Source organism: Oenanthe melanoleuca, chromosome 2 (assembly GCF_029582105.1).
Source record: "Oenanthe melanoleuca isolate GR-GAL-2019-014 chromosome 2, OMel1.0, whole genome shotgun sequence".
NCBI classification, from domain to species: Eukaryota; Metazoa; Chordata; class Aves; order Passeriformes; family Muscicapidae; genus Oenanthe; species Oenanthe melanoleuca.
In genome coordinates, this window is record NC_079335.1 from 26885187 (window position 1) to 26898284 (window position 13098).

At 36.4% G+C, this 13098-nt stretch overlaps 1 protein-coding gene across 1 annotated transcript; it reads left to right on the forward strand.

Moving 5' to 3' along the window:
- Positions 1 to 1935: 1935 nt before the first annotated feature.
- Positions 1936 to 10772, forward strand: SLC7A13 (solute carrier family 7 member 13). Its single transcript, XM_056484367.1, has 4 exons — positions 1936 to 2730; positions 5242 to 5373; positions 7036 to 7400; positions 8108 to 10772. The coding sequence occupies exons 1-4, from the start codon at positions 2010 to 2012 to the stop codon at positions 8351 to 8353; spliced, it is 1464 nt and encodes a 487-aa protein (XP_056340342.1). The 5' UTR covers positions 1936 to 2009; the 3' UTR covers positions 8354 to 10772.
- The last annotated feature ends 2326 nt before the right edge of the window (positions 10773 to 13098 follow it).

Consider the following 13098-nt stretch of genomic DNA (forward strand, 5'->3'; position numbering starts at 1 on the left):
GCCTGGAAATGTGACCGCCTCCCTGGGGAGCCTGTTCCTGTGCCAACCACTATAACCTCACTGAGGCTTTCTGAGAGCAGGCAGCTTTGTCAAAAGTAAAATATCTTTATTAATCTGTCTGGGAGATTCTGTAAATGCCTTTGTTTTGCTAGGAATCGTATGCTAGGATGATCAGTGAAAAGAAAGTCAATTGCATCTGTACTTTAAGATGCCATTTAGTGTAACATTGATAGTGATCCAAATCCAGCTGTACATGGCAGAATACACAGAGTTGGAAGATTGCTGGATATCAAGAAATACATGTGCATTCACAGAGAAGGAGACTCAGAAAAGATACTGAAATAAAACAAAAAAAATCACGTTTTTTAACCATTTAAAACATATGGCATGCTGAATTTCCCAGTCATGAATACTAGAGAATATTTTAATTATTATGAATTATTAATAATTCATGGTAAATGAAAACTTAATACTACAATTTATTAAATTAGTAAATGAGATTTAAAACGTATGCAAGTTTTAGCAAGTAGAGATATGCTTGTAGAACTACAATTTTTGTAGTATGTAAGGTGAAAGGATTTAGTAAGTACCACAGGGATGTGGAGAGAATGGAAGAATTTTCTTACGTTTATAAACTGCTCTGGAGCTGTAGATTCTGTCACTGACCATGCTGCAAAGCTTCTGTGTGGTGAAGGAAACCCACTTTAAGTCATTCAAACAATTAAAAGAACAGTCTGTGCACATGCCTATTTCAGCTCAAGGTTTCTTACATGATGGCATATTATATAAACTAAATTTTCAGATTAACTTATTTTATATATGAATGAAAATCCTTCTGTTCAGGTCTGGTGTGAACCACTGTCTTTCAAGCTGGTCCCTGCAAATGCAAAACAAAACTATGCAGTTTTGTTCACTGCATTGCTGAACTTCGACCTGCAGGACAAAACTGGTTCTGCAACTTAACTGACAAGAAGTAAGAACTTTGCAGTTACAAGTTCGGGCACTTAAATAACTCTTAGGGTCCAAGCTGAGCTTTTCTGTTAGTTTTCTTCTTTCTCCCAATTTTTCTCTACATCTTTTAAAAAGAAAAATTGCATTTTTTTGGTACAAAAGTCATTGGTTTATATGTCCGCATCTGATTGAAGAGAAGCTCCTAAGACAAAATACGTCACAGATTGATAAATAAGTAGAAAAATCAGCAGCCACACCTTAAAAGACACATGCCACCCTGGTGGGAACTTCCATCCTTGCTCTTTCTGTTCCACAGCCCCTGTGTAGAAATGAAAATTATAATACAGCTTCTTTCCCTCACAGCAGTGTCCAAAGATTAATGTCATCTTAGGACATGCTTGAGTACTAGTCAAACAATGAGTGCTCAGAAAAACTGGGAATAAAACTGGTAATTTTCTTTCTAGGGCACTGTTTGATGAGTGAAGTATGAACAAGCTCCAGTATACCCAGTGACTGATGAGATTTTGGGAAGACATGCTGGTGATCATTGGTTATCACTGTCCATTTTCAATGTGGATGGTGAAAAAATAGTGCCAGGCTGTTCATCTAATGTCCATGCTGCTGCCAATAATACACAGAAGGTTGCTTTCTTTCCTCACGCTGCCATATCCTTCCTCTTTCCCTAGGGTCGATGTAGAAGTCACATGTACCTCTGTGGTTGTCTCTGAAAGTGTTCTTAAAACACGGTGAAATCTGTTGATGAAAATCATCTGAGAAATGAGCATTTGCTGTGCATTATTTTTTATTCTGTTTTCTTTAAAAATACCTGAAGACCTTAACAATTCCTAAAGTACATATTAAACCGACATGTACATGATTTGCCAGTGCTTATTGAAGTGTTTGGTTAATTATCTTCACACAGGAGACATCAAAACCCAAAGTATGCTCTCTTTTCTGAATGATTAAGCCAAGCTTCCCATAACATTTCACTAGCAAGTAGGAGTACGACAGACTGCTAACAACAAAGTGAAATCTGCTGTGAATAAACCCAGGAAAAAATGGGAAAAGGAGAAAAAAAAGACCCCAAAGATATACAAAGAAAAGAAAAAGCCAAGATGCAACTCAAAAGAAATATAGGTTATTTTGAAGGGGTAAGTTTTATTATAGGATCAATCGTTGGAGCAGGGATCTTCGTGTCTCCTACAGGGGTGTTGAAACATTCCTTACTCAATATTGGCGTTGCACTGACCATCTGGATGGCGTCTGGGCTGGTTTCTCTGATGGGTGCCCTCTGCTATGCAGAGCTGGGAACCGCTCTGCCCTTCTGTGGAGGAGAATACAGCCATATTAAAAGAGGCCTTGGATCCCTACCTGCCTTCGTCTTTATCTGGACATCAACGTTTGCCAAGCCGGCGTCAAATGCTGCTCGAGCCTTGCTGTTTGCTGAATATGCCACGCAGCCTTTCTATGGCGTTTGCCCTGCGCCAGACGTGCTGAAGAAGTGCTTGGCCTTGGCCGTTCTCTGGTCCCTGGGGATCTTGAATGGCCTCAGCGTCAAAATGTCTGCGTGGGTGCAGGCAGTTTTCACTCTGCTGAAGATGATGGCCTTGTCTGTGATTGCTGTTGGTGGCATAGTCCTCATTGCCAGGCAAAAGGAGAGTCTGGCCAGGTTTGAGGACATGTTTGGCTCAGAGATCCCCAACGCCTCCCAGGTTGCCGAAGCCTTCTTCCAAGGGCTGTACGCATATGGCGGCTGGTGGTCCCTCAATTATATGGCAGGTATTGTGCTCCTCTTCTTTAGGTTTAGTTCTGCAGTTCTCATTCTTGAGTTCCTCGGCTTGTTTTGGGAGAACTTGTCTCTGCTTTGAGACCACAGGGTCCTTCACATTTTGCATGAGTGTTTGTTGGAGCTGGTAAAAGAGTCATTGTTCCTCTCTAGGGAAAATTCCTGCTTTTTATGCAGAATCAAGCTGGCATTTCCAGGGAAGTACAAGAGAAATCATAACAGTTAATTTAAAATCTCATGCATAAACAGATTTTTTTCTTGCCTTAAAAATTGGTGTTTTGTCTTTCTCGATGTCCATGTCTATGTATTTTTAGGAAAGTATTAAGTTATTCATGCCAAACTATGTGTGCATAGATAATTTCTATTTAAATATCTCTGCCTTTTCTGAGGTTATGCAGCCAGTTTGAACATGGACAAATTAATTTTGAATTTTGGTAGAATGTAGTAATTTTATGGGATATATTTTCCTGGGAAAATAGACTTTTGAAGTCTAATAAAAAGTAAAGAGAGGTCTTTGGAAGGTGGTATAATATTTTTTATAGAAGTTGTACTCAATTCTAACATTTTAAAAGTTTTTGAAAATGTACTTACTTCCCTATTCTATATCTGCTGACATGTGGCAGTAATAAATGAACATTTTTTCATGAAAGCTACAGAGATGATGTTCATAATATTAGTTATGCACATCACAAGTTAAATTAAGAGAGTTTTATAGTATCATCAGATGCATGGAATTACATTTTAAGCAAGTGTATTTTGCTGTTACACCTTTAACCATTTGTAGCCATTGACCTTTATCATGTAAAATATTAATAAACTGAATGTGTTAAATGCATACCACAAAGTGGTATCCTCACCTCACCTCAGTGGTGAGGATAGTGTGAAAATTTGGTTAATGTTTAAAAACCTGACTGTTGTCTTTATAATCCAGGTACTCCAGCTTTAAAAATAGGCTGCAATAAAAAAAAAAAAAAAAAAGTGAAATAAATCAGGTTTTGAAACCTTAGGGATTCCGTAAAGGCAAGCACTTGGCTTTGTAAGCCTGAGAAAACACAAGACTTGGACTTGTGGTAAAATATTGATTTATTCTAATCAGTCAGCAGTACTAATAAATGCGAAACACTGGGCAGCACAGCTGTTTAGACAGATGTAACCTATGCAATAGTTCTGGACCAAACTGAGTTTCCTATTCTTCAACAATAACTTCATTTCTGTTAGCTTCAGCTGATGGATCAGGTGCCAGCTGGCTGGCAAGACAGCAACAAGCAACAGAACAAATGGAAAGATAAATTTAAATTGGCAATTTTGGTGATTATCCTCTTGTGAGCTCCAAATTACTAAGTGTATTTCGTACATCTGAAATAAATCCAAAATTCTCTGATAGTATCTGAATTCCACTATTGTGGAATTCTTCAATCCTGTCTCTGTGCACTACAGCTAGCACAGGGATCATGGCTCAAGGCTGATGTCCTGAGCAGAAGATAGAAATCAAATGTGAAGGAGGAAACAGATTTCTGTCTCCTAAAAAGAGTTTAAATAAGCTGCAATTTTAAATTTTCACTTCTCCCTCTTATCAGTTATTTGCTGGTAATACTCAGGAAATTGTCTGTAAAGGCTGAGGGAAGTGGAAAGTGCAGAGGGAACAAGAGGAAGGAGTAAAAGAGATGAACAAGAACCTTTTTGGTTGAGATGAGGATGTTTGAGAATAATCTTTCTGGAAACCAGCTCTATCTTTTGCTGGGACTTTGACATGCCCAGGAATGTGTATCAGTGCCTGAGTTATTCACCTGCAAAATTTGGTTTTTTTCTTGTTTGGTAAGAGTTGTTCTAAGCTATCAGCTACTTTATTAGCACTAAACAGTTTTCCTCCACCATCTTTGCCCTGGAAAAGATAATCATCATCAAAATTCATCTGGGAATGCTCACCTTTTAAAGCCACTGCATTATTGCTCTTATGTCTATACCTTCAGTGTTTTCTGTTACTTCTTCTGTATTTCTTGATATAAGAGCAAAGAGGAAGGTTTTGAATAGGAATAGGCAAATATGCTCAATAAGTTTCAGATCAGGATTTGTGAGGAGACGTCAGAATAAATAATGTGACTTAAGAGTTTCATGTTTAAGCTACTGATTTTCAAGTAAGGTTACTTGAAAATTTCCTACTAAATCACTTTTCTAATGTAAGTCAAATATGTGATTAATCAAATCAAAGGGAAGTTACCACTCCTTTTGTCATTTTTTGAATCAATCAGCTCTTCATCCAACCCTTCTTCCAAAATAGTTAAAAAATAGCTAAATAAAAATAAATTCTTTAAGAATATTTGATATTAACCTATTTGAGAACCACTGTAGCTCTTCACTAGCATAGAATTTAGCAACCATGATTAGGGATTGGAGCAAGACTTTGGTATCAGTTTGTGAAACTCTGCACAGCTTCACCACTGAAAAAAACACTTGCAGAAGCTGCACTGATTGCTTCATTTGTTGTTTTAAATTCTATTTTTCAGAGGAGATGAAAAGCCCCAGCAGAAATATCCCCTTAACTGTGATGACTGCTGTTCCTGCAGTAATTGTTTTTTATTTACTAGTGAACATCTCATATCTGACTGTGCTCACACCTAAGGAAATTGTCTCCTCAGGTATGTATTTAATAATTTTTTAATTCAAAAAGGATGGCCCATTGACATACCCATCTGAGGTCAATGCACTGGGTTACTTCTGCTCACCTAACTTCACAGTCCAGAAACTTGGGTTCATTTTCTTTTAACAGAGAATTTTTCTTTAACTTTACTGTATGACACAAGCTGGGTGAATGCAGGCACATTGTTGAAATTGTTGGCTTTTCCCTACGCTTTCTAGAAAGAAATCAGAAGTGTATTAAAACCTGGAAAATAAGGTGAAAGTCATGTACCAAGTATAGAGATGATCTTTGTTTTCCTGTAGTTTTAATCCTATCTCCTCCTTCTTTCCCTATCTCATGAAGTATAAGACTAAAGCCATTACTCTTTAGGAGGTGGACAAGTCTAACATGTTCAGGAGTATAGAAAAGACTATGGACATAAAAATGTAGCCATTTTGTGTGTGCATTATTAATGATAAGTATTGTGATTTTATACAAAATTCCAGTGTATGTAAAGCCTGTCTCAGATCCTGTACCAATAAGCTGGCCATGAAAAGCTCCAAAAGGAACTGTATTTCTCCTTGATTGTGCAAGCAGCACATTTTAAACCCCACTGTAATGAAACTGACTGTCAGACCTTGTCTACAGGCCTGACAAAAACCATGCCTCATTTGGATGGATCAATCTTCTTTTTTCCTATGAAAAAAGCTCACTAATATAAATGAGAACAGTGTATCTGTCACTCAGTAACCTCATATTATCGCTCAGCAGTGTCAGGCTGTCTGCTGGGAGAGATGGATCATTTGCATGCTACAGTGAAGGAGGCAGCAAATACCAGACACTCATGAATAGCAGCTGCCAGCTGGCATGACCAGCTCCATGCATGCCAGGGGAACTGTGTTGTCTATGCCAGCTGAGAAGATAACCTTAAAATTATAGCACTTTTTCAAACATTGCTTGTTCTTTTTCTTTTTTTTTTTTTTTTTTTTTTTTTTGTTTGTTTGTTTGTTTGTTTTTTGTTTTTTGTTTTGTTTCAAGCATGGGGCACTGTTTTCCCTGTCTCAAATAACTTCTTATACTGCACAGGACACTGCAAGACCTATATTCCTCATGTCATTTGGTCATAGACCCACTAAATATTGTCCTCACTACATTATCAGCTATAGCTAATTTCCAAGCAGTACTGAATATCTCTTGTTTAGAAACAATCTTCCACATTTCTCAGTTCCACTCAAAACAATCTCATTAATAGCTCATCTCAGAATGTAGATGTGCTCCTGTTGACAGTTTCCTGTAACAGCAAATTGTGTCACCACTGTGGTCACACCAGGGACCAAGGAGTTAATTTATTTCCTTGCCCAGGTGTGTGTGTTTGTGATGCAGGACTGAGATGCAGCTCACTCCTGCTGGGCAGTCCATGGCTGTGGTATTGGCCCCAGCAGGTTTCCCTGGCTTGTTCTGGCTGGCAGTACTCCTTTCTTGCTTCATCCTCCAGGAAATATTTAGCTCCTGAATGAAATACCCTTAGGATTGGATTAGTGTTTGACTACTGCAATGAAAAGCATGGATTGCTGGTAAATAATAATAGGTGCTTTTTGTATTTTAAGTTCAGTTCTAGTTGAATCTGTCAGTTATTCAGAACATGGTACTTGTGCTACACTAATTGTTTGCCTTCTTGCAGTTGCTGTGGCAGTCACTTGGGCTGATCGAGTGATCCCCTCTGTTGCCTGGATCATTCCTCTCTCTGTTGCTGTCTCAATATTTGGCGCCCTCAACAGCAGCATGTTCGCACTTGGTCGATTAAGCTATGCTGGAAGTCAGTCAGGACATTTACCTCTTTTAATATCCATGCTTAATGTCCATTCCTGTACTCCAGCACCAGCCATGATTTTTTCAACCATCATTGCATCCATTTTTATCATCCCCTCTGACCTTATGATGTTAACAAATTACTTTGGATTTTCTGGCTGGCTTATGATTGGATTGACTTGCGCAAGCCTGATTGTACTTCGATACCGGGAACCTCATCTACACCGACCATACAAAGTAAATGGGTCTAAGTCACAAAATATTTTTATATCCTGGGTAGCATGCAAAAGTTATAGAAGAAGTGCAAATCCAAAGTGGATAGTCACAAAAATAAAAATAATAATCTCAATGCTTAGAGCCTTATTTGAAAATTTTGCTTCACTATAAAAAGAAGAGAAACAAATTGCCCCAGAGAACTTGAAAACAGGAGATGGCTCTTTGCAGAATGGGGGAGATGTGCAGACAGTGTAGAACCATACCAGTGTGGAGGAGTAACAAGGACAGTATAGGACCCATTGCCATTCACAGTTAATTAAACTTCTGTTCTCAGATTCCCTGACATAATCATAGGCATTAAGGATAGGTTGAATTTCCTCTTACTCCAGCAGTCAGAAAGCTGGTTTAGAAGTCTATACTTATTGTGAAGGTTTCTAGGCACCCACACCTGAGTGTCTCATAGGAGCCCACCATATCATATGTGAACAAATGGATTTCCAATATTACGTCTCCTCCTTGACAATAGAAGGAGCCCAAACTAATATTTTAAAAATATGACTCTCCTATAGGCAGTATGAGTCAGATGACTCTTGTCCTGGGTAAATTTATAGCAGCATGAGAAATGGTACTCTACTGTGGCAAAGAACATTTTGCTACTCTAATGAATGAGGTGTAAAATCACAGTTGTTTTCTTTATTTCCTAAGCTGCTTTTTTCTTTCTCTTACAGGTGTTTTTACCCGTTCCATTTATGATGGTGGCGATGTCTTTCTTCCTAGTTCTAGCTCCCATAATCTGGTCTCCAAACCTGCAATATTTTTATGCTTTCCTGTTCATGCTTGGAAGTCTTATTATATATCTGCCTTTTATACATTTTAAATTACGTTTTGCATTTCTTGATAAAATTACTTGCCACTTACAGCTCCTGTTAGAAGTCTGTCCTGCTGATGCATCTGATGAGGGCAAATGTGAATAATGGCAGATATTTAATCTCAGTACAACTAAGAGCCAAGAGAGGATTTTGTTTAACTGACACTGTAAATAGTACAATTTAGATGCTGGTGTGATATATAGGTGTGCATGCATGCATATACATATGTAGATGTATACACATATATTGCTAACATGCACATGCATGTATGTACACATGCACAGAATCACAGAATGAACTAGGTTGGAAAAGACCTTTGAGATCATGAAGTCCAACCTCTGACCTAATACCTCCTCATCAACTAAATCGTGGCGTTAGCATAAAAAGTTAATATGTATATATGTTTGTTTTTGTTTGTATAAACACATACGTGTATATATATACTAAAGTAATAGGTGCAAAGGATCTCTCTTAAACTTGCAAAATCTGTAAAATACTCTCTTGCTGCTGAAAACAGTTAAAAGTTGTGTAAAGTCTTGCAATAATAGAAATGACTCAATCACAGCACAAATAATAATCAATATTATCATACAATAAGTAAATAAATACATAATAGCATCGTTATAAAAATACACTTTCACACTTTGAACTAAATTGTCTGGATTATTCTTAGTTTGCAGTAGCTCATTGATTAGAACTTCCATTTTTAAAGACTTTATATTTCTTTTCATCTGCTACTTTTTTTGGCATTAATTTATTTTTAATGAAAACCTTTGACGAATATCATAAAGTTGACTGAGATCTTTTTAAATCCCAAGAAAACTGGACATGGTGCATCTTAGCTATTTTATAATAACACATACAAATTCAAGGTGAAATCTTACAATGCATCAAGGAAGACAATAAGAATTATTTATCCTTTTCATCACAGAAATAAAAGCTAAAGATACTTAGATTCCTTTACTAAATCATTTACATCTTACAATTAATATTACTTTATTCCTTGCTTTCATTTTGGTGTTATTGAGAAGTAAGAGCTTTTTTAAACCTCTTCCACTCCATTTTTTATTTTATTTATGCAAGCAAGATAAATTGATTCTTTTTTCTTCTGATAATTGGGCAATAAAAAGTACATTAAAAATCATGTATGTAGGTGATTATTAATATATGATGCTATTTTTAATTAAAATAGAACTACAAATATAAAGTGATTTACCAAATCTGGCAATGAAAGATGAGCATCACAACCAGTAGATGGCCCCAGCCGAACAGCACTCTTACACCGTGATCTCTGGATTGATGGATGTTGTATTGGTGAAAGTGTCTTACAGGGCATTGTATTACAACACAGTAGAATGAAAAAAATCCTGCTACAATACTCGATTCACTGATGTATAAAAAGTTTAGAGATAGGAATGGTAAATAATGAATTCTTCATAGCTACCCAAAGTCTAGGGTGGCCATCAATAAAACCAGGAATCAACCTAAGGTTTATGAGGATTTGACTTTGCACTGGAATGAGCCCCCAAATGAAAACAAATACATGAAGCAAGTGGCTTTACTCAAAGTGATAATGCACACAAAATGAAAATTTGAAGAAAAAATTATACCTTTTAAAATGCTGTATGAAGAAAAGATCATAAAAGTGAGGACTGCATGTATACAGCTGAGCTGGAGACGATCCTGCAGAACGCAAGGAAGGAATCAATGTTTAATTTCACTTAATAGTCCTATTGGAAAAACATTTCTCTTGCTGTTTAAATTCCAAAAATCATGAGACTCATCAACATTGTAGAGGAGTTATATTTTAAGGAGTGAATTGTAAAAGGAAGAAATGATTTTGCTATGACCATCCATTGCTGATTTGTAAATGCAGGCGTGGCAGTGCCACAGATTTTCAACTGAACTTTCAAGCAATTTATTTAAATCTGTATTTTAATATGTAAAAGAAAAGTAGAAGTTATAAGGAAAAAAAAAGTAACAATGATACTGTGTTGTAGACCACATGATTAGGAAATGCAAGCATCCGGAGGTTGCTCAATTGGGTATGTTATTTCCATGTAATTTCTTGTCAGTGTGTCAACTATCTATTTAATTCCATAATTAGTACCTACTGATTACATATGTCAGGATATGTTTGAGTAATTGGAGCATGTATTTGCTAATGATACAAACTTCAAATATAGAGGTTTAGTAGTTCCAAACAATCAGGGACCTCAGAAGTCCCCATGAAATATAATGTGAAATAAATTGCATTTATGTTTCTTTCTGGAATGTGAAGTAGATAGTTTTTATTTTAATAAAAATCTAGGAGATGGCACATAATCTTATGACAAGATTTAGAATAGGTCAGAATAAAAAAATATCCATGCAATCTTAAGCCCCTCTGCAAAGATGCCTTTCAAAGGCCTTGTATGATCAGATAATAAACTGCTCTTTCTATATACTCTTACCTCATCTTTTTGCAATAAATGGATGGTATCAAATATTTCACTATCATTTTATCCCCATTTCAACATGTGACCTTGCATTTTGTTTATCATTCTCTGCTCAAATGCTGTTGTTGATAGATATTGATATCTTACAGACCTTTCTATTGTGTTCCTCATGACAGCACCTAAGCACTTCACAAATAATCACTAATTTCTCTTGACTTTCATGAGCTCTGTCAGTAGTATCATCTTTGCTTTCTGTAAATTAAGCTGATGTGTAGGTTACACAAAAAAATCCATTTTGTGATGTTCCCTGAGATCCTTCAATTCACCTGGATCATCAAATATCTGGATGGAGGACCATTGATGGAGATTCAAATCCAAGTATGGATGTTTCTTAATCTCAGGAGCAGGGAAAAAAGCCAGGGAATTGGTGAAGATATGTCTTGTATGGCTATTCAAGACACTGTGTACAGATTTCCATTTCCATTCATTCCACCTTTTAGATTGCAACAAAGGAAGTATGGCCAAAATTCCTCACTAACTCTGGATGCCTAAGATGGGGCACCTTGGAGCTGATTTTTCATAGTAATTAGTAAGTTCAGACTGCCTATAGTCCCCTGGAATTAAGTTCCAAGAACGCTACAAAAAGGAAAATAGGAAAAATTATCACAGTCACTTTGATTCAGATGAATAGCTGGTATCCTTTAGCTCAGTGAAGGTAGCTTCAATTCCTTTAAGACCTACAATCTACTAAATGTTTAATTGCAACAATGAGATTTTAAAATTTCACAAATCAAATGGGAAGATTTAAAATTTGGTATAGAAAATGAGGAAAATGGAATTAGTTGCACTTTTTAAAAATTACGGTTTAAATTAATTCAGTATGACCATGGAATTTTATAGAAAAAGAGCAATGCGTATTCTTCTGGGAAATAGTCAAATTCCTAAATCCAGCAACTGTTCTGTAAGTGCTACATCATTCACTGCATCAAATTCTTCTACAGCAAATGAGGGGTTGGCTGCCTCACATTTCGCATCTTCTTCAACACAAATGTTGACATATTCCCAGATCCAAGAGAGACAGGATTTTCTGAAAAAGAGTACTCTCAATGACCCCTATTGGAAAGGGACTCACACAGCTGAGCTGAATTAGCATTATAAAAGCAATCCCAGATATGGTATTGCCCATTCCCTGAATATGAGTCACTGATGTTCTGTTAATGCAGACTTTCTTTGCCTGGGTGTTTTAGAATGCTAAATCACAAAGAAGCAAATACACTATTAAATTTATAAAGATTTCTTATTGTTGCTAGCTCATTTCACATCTCCAAGCAGTAAGGATAAAGGAATAGAATTCAAATTTATAACTTTTGTTAGCTACTCTGGCCAAGAGCAATTCAATATTCTAACATTATAGCTTGTTTCAGTTGGTCTTCAGCTGCTTTCCTACTTGAATATATCTCAGAAAATACTATATGGATGTCTGACTGTTTTATTACTAGACTATATCAGACATTTATTTAAATTTTTAATTTTTTTTTAAGTGCTGACTTCATAATTCTTTTATTCTTATGCATTCTTGGCATAAGGATTTCAACTTTACACCAAGTAAAGATAGAATGTGGATTTTATATCAATACTGTACTGACTGGTCCATTTTGACATGTAATCTCCCTATCTGTTTTTCTAGGTTTCGAATACAATATTTGTATGAATATCTGCATTACCATTCTTTTTCCTTTATCTCCTTAAAAAGACAAATAAAAAATATTTATCAGTTATACTTTTAAAATTACTTGTAATTATACGTCATGCTAATTCCATGTGTGCTGACTGCCTTACAAAATAAAAAAATCGCTCTGAGGCAAACCCCAGCAATTATACAGAAGAAAGAAAAACCCCAGCACTTATATGTTTTGCTTCTATTTTCATAGTTAGTGCTGTGATTCCAATTAAAAGATAATCAGCTAATAATGAACAGCTTTACATGTTTTTTTGTGCTCTGATGTGGTGGTATTTGGTTGGAACCTCTGGGTTGATGGGGAGGATGTATGAGGAGCTGCCAGGAGCTGTTAGGCCATGAGTTGTTTAGACCTCCTGACTTCTGCTCTTATGTTTGATACATGCACTGTGGATATTCCTAAGGTTCCCTACATCTCAGTTTCCACATATGCCAAACCAGAAACAACTGAGTTTCAACAACTAACAGATCAAAGGGTATTCACTTGTGACCTTCTCTGTATCCCAGTCAGAAGTTACTGTCATTGTTCTCTATGACTTACTTCAAGTGATGGAGGATCTGGACATTCCCAGTTCTTACTGGCTTGATTTGGAGGGATAAGAGCTATATCTTCTTCAGGAACTTTGAAGCTGTTTTTAGTTTTGCTTTGGAACAGGAAATGAAACATTTTTAAA